Source organism: Kogia breviceps, chromosome 19 (genome assembly GCF_026419965.1).
Source record: "Kogia breviceps isolate mKogBre1 chromosome 19, mKogBre1 haplotype 1, whole genome shotgun sequence".
In the NCBI taxonomy this organism is placed as follows: domain Eukaryota; kingdom Metazoa; phylum Chordata; class Mammalia; order Artiodactyla; family Physeteridae; genus Kogia; species Kogia breviceps.
This window is the reverse complement of record NC_081328.1, coordinates 46,746,020-46,758,031: the sequence shown is the minus strand read 5'-3', so window position 1 is coordinate 46,758,031 and position 12,012 is coordinate 46,746,020. Positions and strand designations below refer to the sequence as shown.

The window sequence follows — 12,012 nt, the reverse complement described above, 5'->3', positions numbered from 1 at the left end:
CTTTAAAGCAGAAAATAACCAGTGTTGGTGAGGATGCAGAAAAAAGAGGAGCCCCCGCGCAGCCGGTGGAGAAGCCGTGGGCAAGTCCGACGGCCCCTCCACAGCACTGAGTGGTCCATCCCTATGGAGTGTCCGGAACAGGCGGGTCCAGGGGACAGGGGCCGGGAGGGGGACTGTAGTGGCACAGGGCTTCTTTTCGGGGCGATGAAAAGGCTCTGGAACTAGACAGGTGGTAGCCGCACAACACTGTGAATGTACTAAATGCCACCACTGACCTGTACACTTTAAAGGGGTTAAATTCACGTTATATGAATTTCACCTCAATTTAAAAAGAAAGATGTTAAGCAAGTGGTCTGACACCCGTGGAGACCGAGCCAGGGGTGAGCCAACCCTGCCGACCCCATGGCCCGGCGCCCCCAGTGTGCTCCTGGCTGGCTCACTGCTCCGCCCAAGAGCCCCTTTCCGATCTGCACCAGACGCCCATAGCCTCATCCTTCACCCACTCCCTTGGGGCGCTGCCCAAACCCTCCTGGAACAAAGGCCACTTCCACAACAGTGAGGGTCCTGGGCGACCCCCCATCGCGGCCAGACACCACGGGGAGAGCACTCCTCGACCAGCATCTCTGCCGGGGGCCGCGGGCTCCGAGGCCAGAGCACCAACTGACTCCCTGCTACAGCCCCGTCTGGCCCTTGAAGTTCACTGGATGTTCCATCCTACTGTCGGAAGTCAGGCGGAGCACGACGCCACCTGTCCTGCTACTCAGGACAACACGCAGGCCAGGACCCGGTCCACTCGTCCACCCTGTGCCCACCCACCACCAGGGCCCAGCACCCTTCCTGGCCCCCAACTTGTTCCCCTGTGGAAGGAGGGAAGTCTCCGATCCCCGCTGTGGCCGAGCAGCCTCGAATCCCCCCACGGGGTCATCCGCCCCAAGTACAGCCAAAACCGCTGTTCTGGGCGCCTGGCACCCGTCTGCGTGCCCCCACCTTGTAACGCACCTAGTCCAGGGCCGGCCACAGGCTCTGAGGCCCTGAGGAGCTGCTCCCGTGGCTCACACCAAAGCCCACGGCACCACGGCACCACATGAGGACACAGAACAGACGGCCCAACCCCCACTGGCCTGCGGTTCCAGTGGGGGCAACCAGGCCCTCCGAGGGGCCCCGCCCAGCCCAGGCAGTGAGCCTGGCTCCGAGTGAGACAGCCACGCCCCCTGGTATTCCCAATGCCCCAGCCGGCCAGCCTGGTGCGGATGCAGCCGACAGGGGCTCACACCCGGGGTCACCAGCAGGCCTGGGGCGGGGCCCTGGCAGGGCATCGGAGGGCATCCTGGCACCAGTGCCCCTGCCCCACAAGCCCACCCGGTGATGCAAACAGGATCTTGTGCAGGAAGAAGCTGTGCAACCTGGGCCGGCGTCTCTGAGTTTCGAGGCCGAGGTGAGCGGATAGCACGAGGGGCAGAGCTCTGTGTGCCAGGCCTCCAGGGGCCCATCATCTATCCCTGATACTCCCAGCCCGCAGCTGGGGCAAATGGCAAGAGTCTGGGGCTTCCCCGGACAGAGGGCAAGTGGGAGGGGCATCCATACCCCCATGAACCATCCGGAAGGCGGACCCAGCGCTGGGGCGCCTGTGAGGCAGAGTTTCTTGGCAAATGTTTGCCCAAAGGCCCAGACATGGAAGTTCCCCCGGAGAGGAACAGAATCCTCTCAGCGGAGGAAGGGAAGCAGGTCACTAGACTTGTGTGGCGCCTCCCAGGCAGGACCCAGGCCCATCCCATCCATGTCCTCACTCCTCCCCCAAATCTCTGAGGTCAAGTAGAGAAATGAAAGGACGCTGACGACTGAAATCAGAGCCCTGATTGCTCGGACGCACGGGTCGCTTGGGCCCCGGCACACCCGCCTCCCCGTGGGCCTCCCAGGATGAAGGCCGCAGCTGCAGGATGCCCCCATCCCAAGAGCTGGCGCTGGGTCGGGGGCAGTCACGGACGGCTCTCAGTCCCAGCCCGCCACCCCCACCAGACTCACCCTGACCACCTCAGAACGCAGCTCCGGGCAGGGGTGCAGCAACCCCACCTCCGCAGCCGCCCAGGCTCCACCCCGGCAGGTGAGAGGGGCCCGAGATGCGTCTGGGTGGGGAGGCTGCGCCTCACTGCCCCCACCCCAGAACGTTCCAAACCTCTTCACCCGCAGTCTGGATGTCCTAATGTACAGAGACAGGCGTGGATGCCATCTGCGGCGTGGAGTACAGACGGCGTTGGGGCCGCGTGGGGCCGAGGACAGCACTGGGGGAAAGGGGCGGGCAAGCAGGCATCCTGGACAGTCTCGCACCCCAAGGACTGAGGGGAAGGCTGGAAGGTGGAGGGCGCTGTCTCCGGGGGAGGGAAGCTCAAGTGTCCGGCGGCTAAGTGGCTGCAGCCATTCTGCCGGCTTAAGTGTCAACCTGAAGTGACAGATCTAGACCTGGCAAAGTCCACGGACACACAAACAAGCAGCTGGGAGCCCCCCCCCCACAAGACCCCCACGGACACACGGGTCATGGCATCCGCCTCCACAGGAGGGTTCTTTCCCCGACCCCAGACCACAGGCCCTCGGCAGGTGGCTGCACAGTCGGCGTGGTCGGAGGGTGGTGTCAGCCCCGCTCCTGCCATCCACGGGGGGTCAGGAACTACACCATCACCCAGAGCCTAAGAGGGGAGCCCGAGAGCTCTCACTGCCCAGCAGCAGGGGAGAGCCAGGGGCCTGGGCACCCCCACCCGGAGAACCAGAGAGGGGACACACACACACATCCCCACGTCCTCACACAGGTTCACTCGTATGTTTACACGTGTGCTCACCCACTCCCACACACACACTCCCCCCACGTCCTCCCCCGCACTCAGACCCCTGCATACATGCTCACACTCACACACTCCCAGCACACACATCACACCCATCCACGTGCCCGCACTCTCACACCTCTCACACCAGGAGACGTGCTCTCATACGCGCTTCCAGAACCACATGCTGACAGTATGGGTTTGGACACCCAGCCCAGTCCCCCTCGGGCCAGGACCAGCGCTGGACATAAACACAGTTGCCGTGCGGAGCAGCAACAGAAGCACGTGCCATGAGCTCAGCACCAATGAGTGACATCCCTTCTGCTGGCGTGTGACAAGGCCGGCCTGGTCACCACCAACAGAGGCCCCTTGACTCTTTTCCAGGAGACCCAGGACCCACCCCGAAGGCTAGTCCTGGGGCAGGGTGAGCACCCAGAATGTCCTCAGCCCTGGCGCCCCAATCCCTGGTGACCGAGCAGCCCAAGGGACACAGCAGGGGTGGTTGGGTGGGGTTTATCTGGGTGAGAACAGAGAAACACGGGCACTACAGTCCCCGTCTCTCCGTTCCTGGGGCCGCTCCCACTGACACCATCTCCCCTGCACAAACGGCCTCCCACTTGGCCCCCAGCCTCCGTCCACCAGTCCCTCCACGACTTGCACGTCCCCCGGCCCCCACTCCCTGCAGGGGCTTGAGAGTGACCCCCTCTGGAGGACGGGACCTGCCCATGCTGTTCATCTGAGGGCCCTGCCCTGACACCTGCTGGGCACGGGGTCTCCCCGAGGGTACTGAGCTGGATGAATGAGTCCCTCTCACAAGCATGGGTGGGGGAGCATCGGGGGAGCAGCTGTGCAGAGGCCGGAGGCAGCCAGGCTCAGACCCACCCAGGAGGAAACCTACAGATGCACGGCTAGACCCAGGAAGCGCTGCAGCCAGTCAGTTTCAGACAGCACTTGCCCATCACAAGAAGGAAAAGTAAAGCAGAATCCGATGCACTGGCTCCCACTCCAGCACCAGCTGCTGAGGGGTGGGAGGGCAGCCCAAGCCCAGAACTTCCCGCCATCCTGGCCTCCAAGTTTCTGCCTGGAACCCAGTGCGGGCAGAGAGTGGGGTGAGGGAGGCTGGGGAAGTATGGCAGCAAGGGCAGGGCTCAGGTCAGGTGCGGCCTCAGCCAGGGGCAGGACTGTGCAAGCCCTGGCCCCGCCCTCCCTGAGCAGGCCCCGCCCTCCCTGAGCAGGCCCCGCCCTCCCTGAGCAGGCCCCGCCCCCCCTGAGCAGGCCCCACCCAGGGGCTCCCTCCAGGGCTGAGTGGCCCCAAGAGGGAGCACGACCATCCCTCTGGGTCATTCATCCCCAGGGGCCAGAAACTGCCTCTTGAGGATGCCTGCCTCATGCCAAAAGGATTCCAGGAGGCTTCCTGGGATTAACAAACTGGCCTACACCCCTGGTTTGCTGGTAATGCTTAACAATCAGCTCTCTGGAAGAAAGAGACGGAGGAGGTTTCTGACGTGGAGGCTTTGCAGGCTCCTGGGGTGCAAATTCTCCCACCACAGCCCGTCTCAAGCCACCAACCTGACGCCACTGAGCACGGGGGTCAGGAAAGACTCGCCCCGGCGGTGCCCGCATACCCTGCCCCAGACCAGTGAGACGGCTAAGATGCGAAAGCACCAGCCCTGATGCACACCTCTGACCAAGGGCTCAGTTCCAGAACGTATAAATACCACCCACAGCCGGGCAGGCCTGGCTCACACAGGGAATCCCAGAAGACGCCTTCAAATGGCCAACAAGCCCCCGGAAAGGCACCCAAGGCGTCAGGCAGCAGAAAAGGCGAGTCATGCCGTGGCACTGCAGGAGCAGGGCCCCAATGCTGAGTGCTGGGCAGGGGCCTGCGTGTGGTGGCCCAGCCCTCAGCATCCACGAAAGCTGCCCCCAGACCCAGGCCCACTCCCTATGTTCCCGTGATAGAAAACGGAGGGCCCACGGAGAGAGACACAGATAACACTGAGCTGCACGCCTGCAGGTAGGAAATGTCCAGACAGGCGATCTCCAGAGACAGGAAGCACATGAGGGGCTGCCGGTGGGTGTGCGGCTTTCACGAGGAGGACAAAAGTGTTCTGAAATAGTGGTGACGGCTGCACACTTCTGTACATACAGTAAAAAGCACTGAAGTGTACACTTGAAATGGATAAATCATACAGTACGTGAATCCTATCTCAATCAAGCTGTCAGAAAGAGAGGGAAGAGACGGCGTTAGGATGCCTGGAGCTGGGCAGAGAACCTGCCGTTTCGCTGTCAACAAGGAGTGACCTCGGGCATGAGGCCGAGCGCGACCAGCCAGACCCCCTTCCTACGAGCATCCTGTGCGGCCGGCAGCCCCCAAAAGTGGGATTCCTTCTTGCCAGGGGATGCCCGGACAGCCAGGTGGGCCTCACAGCAAGTGGAGCCAGACCACCTGCCCGGGACTACAGGCAACTCCACGCAGACAGCCACCAGCCCATTACACAGTCACCACACATCCCTCTACAAGCGACCGCCTGCCGCATCCCACCGTGAGAGGCGACCGGGGACCCGTCCCAGCCTCCAGATGCCGGCCAGCATCCTGCTGCCCCACCTCACACGCCCTCCGTGGCAAGTGACGCCCACGCTGCCCAGAACCACCCACTGCCCTGGCCCTGCCCATTCCCGTCCTGCCACTTCCTCTGGCAGAGCCAGAGCAGGGGCTGGGGACCTCGCGAGGACGAGCCCCTGTCCGCTCATGCCCGGGCCCGGGGCTGGCAGTGGGGGAGAGCCCACACCCTCCCAGAAGCCCCCACATACCTATAGCTCTGGCGGCGCGGTTCCAACTGCTGGTCTAACTCCGGAGCCGCCCTCAGCAGACCTTCCCTGACCCCAGGGCACCCTGGCCCCCGCCCCCCAGGCTGACCCTGGCAGAGGAAGGCAGGGACCCGGCGTGGACACCGCCTACTGCGACAGGCCAGACAGGCTGCCTGGGAGCTGGCTCTGGCCCGGCGTCCGCTGCCCTCATTTCCTCTGCCAGCTTCCTCTGCCGGGGGAGGGGAGGCCACGGGCCGCCTGTCCTGCCGGTGCTGGCTCCTCTGCAGGACGCAGCTGAAGGCCGAGAGCGAGGCCCCAAGGTGCCCAGATGAGGGCGACTGGCCTGGGCCACAGCTGCCTTGCTATCACTGCGGTCCAGTGAACTCGCGTGTTCTGAGGCGCCCGCACACGTGTTACGTTGCTTTCCTCCAAAGACATGTCCAGGTGGGTAGGGCTGTCCCAGTTTACACAGAGGAGATGGAGGCTGGCATGAAGGCAGAGGCAGGCTCGGCCCCAGATGAGGCCCCGTGGGGCTAAGTGCCGCCCTGCAGGAGTGTCCTGGGGCAGCTATCGCAACGTGCCACAAACTGGGGGCTTAACGCACATGGAGTGTCTGATGTGCTAGAGGCCGGACGTCCTGAGTGAGGGCCACACTCCCTCCAGAGGTCCCGGGGCACAACCCTTCCTGCCTCTCCCAGCTTTTGGAGGCCCCAGGCCTTCCTTGGCTCGTGGCTGCATCAGCCCAGCTTTGCCTCCCTTGTCACGCGGCATGGGACGTCCTCCTCTCTCCTGAATCTCCCCCTGCTCTCTTGTAAGGACCCAGCCATGGAATTAGGCCACCTTAATCCAGGATGGCTTCATCTTAATTTATTACAGCTCCAAATGCCCTGTTTATAAACAAGGTCCCATCCTGAGGCTCCAGGTGGACATGAATTTGGGGGGATGCTATTTCACCCATGAGCCCTTGACCTGGGGAAGGTGGAGAACAGGGAGGATGGAGAATGGGCAGACATGCTCAAGGGCAGTGACTGCAGGTGGCCGGGTGACGGTGGGGCAGTCCTTCAGGGCCAGCCACCGAGAGGGACGGCTCCAGGCTCCTCAAGCCTCAGGCCACCGGGACCCGGTGACTCAGCCCATCAACTGAAATGAGAGCAGGCGTGAGGCTGAGGGCCAAGGGTGGGGCGGGGGATCTGGCTCCCCTCAGCCATGACCCTGACCACCCGCCGCAAGGGACCATAGCACCCACGGCCCAGCCCAGGCTCGCACACAGGTGAAGGCATCTGTGAGCATGTGTACATTCGTGTGTGTTCACGTGTGTGAGTGCCTGCACGAGCCCGGGCACCGGCGTACGTAAAGCCACCCAGCGTGAGGGAGAAGCAGCCCCTTTGTGAGAAGAGCATAGGCTGGCTTCCTGGAGAATGTGCTAGAATGCAAAGAAACTGCCCAGGGGAGGACTGTGACCTCCCTCCTGCCCTGAGCTGGCCCATACCCCCGGACTCAGCCCAAGAGCCACAGCCTCCACCTCGGGGCCAGCCTTTCTCGGGGCGCGGGGAGAGAGTAACACTCCGGCCCTTGACGCCCCTCCCCACCAAGCCTGAGTCGATCTAGTGGAGGGGATGGCGGGCGGGTTGTGTCAGGCAGCATCTGCCTTCAGCTAGACCCCGTGGGAAGCAGGCAGCGAGCGGTGGACCACCAAGTTCAAGAACCACTGCCAGCACGTGTCCGTCAGCCAGAGAGAGGGACCCCCAGGGCTGCAAAAGCCCATTCCTGGGGGCCTCTCAGTCCTCAAGTCCCCAAGCGCACCTGTCCCCGGGCAGGATAGACCAGGCCCGGCTGGAATGCCCTCCCTGCGCCCTGTCCCCCAACGACACCTTCACCCTAAGGCCTGGGCATGCCCAGCCCTGAGCTGGCACCTCACACACATTAATGCTGGTGAGCGAGCTGCCGGTGGGGCTAGGCGCAGGACGAGGACGTGGGCAGGCGGCAGCACGTGACCCAGAGGCTGGGGGCTGCTTGTCTTCCATGAGCTTCCCCAAACTCCAGGTCCCGCCAAATGGTCCACGGTGACCCCTGCCCCAGGGTCAGCCCTTGAGTGGTGCTCCCTGGGGACTGACCCTCACCCAGCGCTCCAGTCACCCACGTGTGACCCTCAGGAGGGGACACCACAGTAATGCCCACCTACAGATTAAGAAACAGAGGCGCAGAGAGGGCCATGGGATCAGGGAGGGGTTGGTCCACTACCTGCCCCACGGGGTCCTCAGGAGCTCCAGGCCCCCAGGCTCAGGACTGCAGAGCTCTGACTGAGGCCTGCACCTGGCAGGCACCTGCTGAGGGCCTGGGCGGCACCCAGTCCACCCAGGGCCGGAGAAGGTAAGAAACAAGGGCAGCTCCCTGCCTCAGAGCACTCCAGCGGGAGAGGCAACCCCCCGCCCCGCCCCTTCGAAGCCACACCTTCCCCCCACCAGCCAGACCCACCCAGGTGCTCCTGACTCCCACGTGGCACCCCTCAGCTCTCGGCTTCCATACCCCACTACCTGGTCTCCCGAGAGTGAGGTTTCACCTACGTGGGGCTGAGTCTCAGAGACGTTGAGTGACTGGCCCAAGGCCACACAATGCTGAGGTCACAGGGTTGTGACTGTCCAGAAATCCCCCAGGGTCACCCACATCCTAAGGAAGAGTTGGTCCCCAGAGGAGGCAGCCCCTCCGGATGCCCGCCTGCGCCAGCCCATCGCCCCAGGAGCACATGCTGGGCCTGGACCCCTCCAGCGGCCTGCCCTGCCCAAATCTGATAGGTGGTGGTGGCCCAAGCAGGAGTGGAGTTTATTTGTTTTTGTTTTGTTTTGTTTTGTTTTTTTGTTTTTTTTGTGGTACACGGGCCTCTCACTGTTGTGGCCTCTCCCGTTGCGCGGAGCACAGGCTCCGGACGCGCAGGCTCAGCGGCCATGGCTCACGGGCCCAGCATGGCTCACGGGCCCAGCCACTCCGCGGCATGTGGGATCTTCCCGGACCGGGGCACGAACCCGTGTCCCCTGCATAGGCAGGCGGATTCTCAACCACTGCGCCACCAGGGAAGCCCAGGAGTGGAGTTTAAATGAGGTCCCCCAGCCCCCAGGCCTCACTCAAGCATGTGCCTACAGCCTGAGCCTCAAAATCAGCCCCCGTCACTCTACGTAACCACACCATTGTCACCACCTCTGTGGAGAACTGCCACAGGATCCATGACGGACGCAGAGCTGGCAGTAGACAGCAGACCTGGCCTGGTGACATTGTGAGGACCCTCTGCCCGGGCCAGGCCCCTCTGTCCATCCCTGAGTGTTGAGTGAACACAGAAACAAACTCTGAGACAGCCACACACACGACTGTCCCCTGCCCTCCGAGTTTGGTGGACCCTGAGCAGGGTCCCCCCTTAGACAGGAGCCAACTTCAAAAAGAACCATCTCTCCCCACTTTGGGGACAGGAAAGCCACATGCCACTTTGGCCTTGTCTCCATACACACAGTCCCCTCCATAATAGCAGTCTCTGTTCATTGAGAGTCAAGTTTTCACCAGGTGCTTAACCCCTAACTGAGCTTGGGGTAGGCACAGCTATCCCATTTTACAGGTGAGAAAACTGAGACTCTGGAAGGCAAGGGTGCAGGGGGACTCCAGGGGGTGGGAGCTGGGCTCTGAACACTGGGCATTTAGCAGGAGGGCAGCAGACCCCACCCCCCATCCCTAATGCCCACGTGGGGGCCAGCACAGAGCCCTGCATCCCAGCCAGCAACCCATCTCCACCATCCAGGGCAGCCCCTCCCACAGTGGGGCATAGTTCTCCCCTTCACTCCACCTGCAAACAGAAGATCTCCCCTTGCCTCCTGACAACTTTTTTCCCTCATAAGTCCTTAAACTGACACATTATAATTACATTGATCACAGCTGTTTACAGAAACACTTGCAAGAGGAGCCAAGCTCAGTTGTCTCTCTAAGATGGGGGAAGGGTCTCGTGCTGGGACACACGGGGTGTGTGTGTAGTGAGGGGAGGGTACTGAATCCACACAGGGCAAGTTTGGGCCCCACAAAGACTGCAAGAGGCAGGGCGTAGGGGAGGGCGTCGCCATCCCTGGGTCAGTCCTGGCACACACCCCGCCACACTGCCAATGGTTCCAAGGCTGGACCCTCACTCCCCAGAAGCCTCACTGCATGGATCACCGGCTTGGAGCCAGCGGGACACGTGTCCCTAAAGGTTGTCTGGGCCTGGGACTGCTCAGCAGGGCCACCTCCAGCCCCCGCCCTCAGAGCCCAGCCAGGGCTGTCGGTGCCAGATTCTGGGCCATCCACTGGTGACTCCACATTCTCCAAGCTCCAGGAGTCACCCTGGGAAGTCATTTCTGAGCCAGTGACTCCCACACCCTAAGCCAGCAGACGAACCTGCTGTCAGGTCCCCTCCCCCAAGATCAAATGCCTTCAGATGGGGCCGTACCCAGGCGACCCTGTGCATCACTGCACGAACTGGGCCCTACTCCAGGGAGGGAGACCCAGGAGAGCCCATCACGTGCTCACCCGGCTTTGTTTTGGCTGGATTAGCCTATGCCAGAGCCCCAGTGACATGTGGGTAGGACTCTGGGCCCTTCGGCCAAGGCTCCAGGGCAGGGGTTTATCTCCCACTCGGGCCAAGGAGGGGGGTGGTGAGGCCAGTGAAGACAGGGAAGAAAGCCTACCACCTCCTGGTGACAGATGCAGGCCTCCAGCTGCCCCTGGTCCCGCTGCCACCCCGGCCGCCCACAGCTGCCAGGAGGTCAGGCAGCCATGGATAAACAGGCTGCCAGGGCCTCCAGCCTGGCCCCACGCCCCCTGCAGCCAGCTTGACAGCGCCACCTGGGCCTCTCCCTGCCCGGAGGGCCTGGGCATCCACTGAGGCCCATCTCTTCCGAGCCTCTGCTCAGTGGGCTCTGCCCTGTGGGTTGACCACTGCTCCCACCTCCCCGTGCAGGCGACTGGGTGGCCTGGTAGGGCTCCCCAGAACCAGCTCCCAGCCTGGGGGGATGCCTCCCATGCTAAGACCGTAGATCCACAAGGGGCCATGGCCACCTGGGCCTGGGGTGGGGGCGACATTCCCACACCTCCCGGGGGCCCTTAGTCCTGGCCACCTCCTCCCCTGGACACCTGGGGCCAACACGGGCCCTCTTGCCCGTTACCTGAGACGGAAGCTTCCGCAGAGACAGGGGCAGTACTCCCACTGCCCACCCCTGCTGCTGGAGGCCTCAGCCGTGCAGGTGCCAGCCCCAAGGCCTGCCCACCTCTGGGCTTCCAGGGGTTCCTGCGGGGAAAGCCGTTCCTTCTGCGGCTCCACTCAGAGTGGGGAAAGGGTTAACTTCCATGCAAAATAGGAAACCGGGGGCTCTGGAAGCATCATGTCCGCAGTCGGGGCAGCCGCAGCGGGCTGGCAAGGGGCGCGGCCAGGGGACTCACCGGGGTCGAAGTGCGAGCTGAAGGCAAAGCTGGGGTTGAAGAAGGACGACGACATGGCCAGGGCCAGCAGCGCGTCTTGGCATCCCCCGGCGGGCGCTGCGCTCAGGACGCCCGCGGCCCGCGCCGCGCCATCACCCGAGCGGCCGCCGCAGGTGCGAGAGCGCCTTGGCCGCCGCGCCCGCCCAGCGCCCACAGCCGCAGCCGCGGGGCTGGCGGGGTGCGGATGCCGGTGCCGGTGCGGGTGCGGGCGGCGGCGACAGACGAGGCGCCTCCCCCGGCCGGCCGCGGCGCCGCGGGGCTCCCGGGCTGGTGCAGTCCGAAAACACCGGCGGGAGCGCGCGCGGAGGGGGGGCTCTCTACACGGCTGGGGGGGCACGGAGACGCGCGGTGGGGGTACCCGAAGGCTGGGGGGGTACGGAGACGTGGGGGGCACGAAGGCACGAGGGGACACAGACGCAGGATGGGAGATCCGGAGACGCGGGGGAGGCACGGAGAATGGGGTGCTCTGGGAGGCGGAAGGTGCGGGGGGAAGGGGGTGGGGAGGGGGATACTGAGGCGCGGGTGGGAGCTCAAGAGACGTAGGATGGGAGACCCGAAGGCTCGGGGGCACAGAGGGTGGGGGAGGGGTGCTCGGAGGCGAAAAGTGCTGGGGGGGAGGGGGACGGGACGGAGACTCGGGGAGGGGGCACCTGGAGGCGCGGGGGTGGGCAGAGGCGTGGGGGGAGGAGCGGGAAGGCAGGGGCGCGGCGGCGCGCGCGGGGGTGGGCACGGTGGCACGCAGGAGCAATACGAAAGCGCGCGCTGGGTGGCCCGGCGGCGCGGGCCCCGGCACGCGGGGGTCGGGGCCCCGCACGCGGCCTGCACACGCCGGTTTCGGAGGCAGCTTGGGTCCGGCCCCGCGCCCTCTGGGCGGCGCCCGCGCCGGCGGGGTGGGGGGGCT

The 12,012-nt window shown here is 64.1% G+C and overlaps 1 protein-coding gene across 3 annotated transcripts in view; it reads right to left on the bottom strand.

The window, feature by feature from the left end:
* AATK (apoptosis associated tyrosine kinase) overlaps positions 1–11,233 on the bottom strand; it is a 133,800-nt gene extending 122,567 nt beyond the window's left edge. Inside the window, exon 1 of one of the 3 annotated variants that reach the window (XM_059046489.2) lies at positions 11,073–11,233. In XM_059046489.2, coding sequence (XP_058902472.1) covers positions 11,073–11,127 — 55 coding nt within the window. In that variant the 5' untranslated portion in view covers positions 11,128–11,233. Of the gene's footprint in view, positions 1–10,798; positions 10,866–11,072 lie in introns of those variants that run through there. The other 2 variants (XM_067021028.1, XM_067021035.1) reach the window with 2 other exon arrangements.
* Between the last annotated feature and the right edge of the window lie 779 nt (positions 11,234–12,012).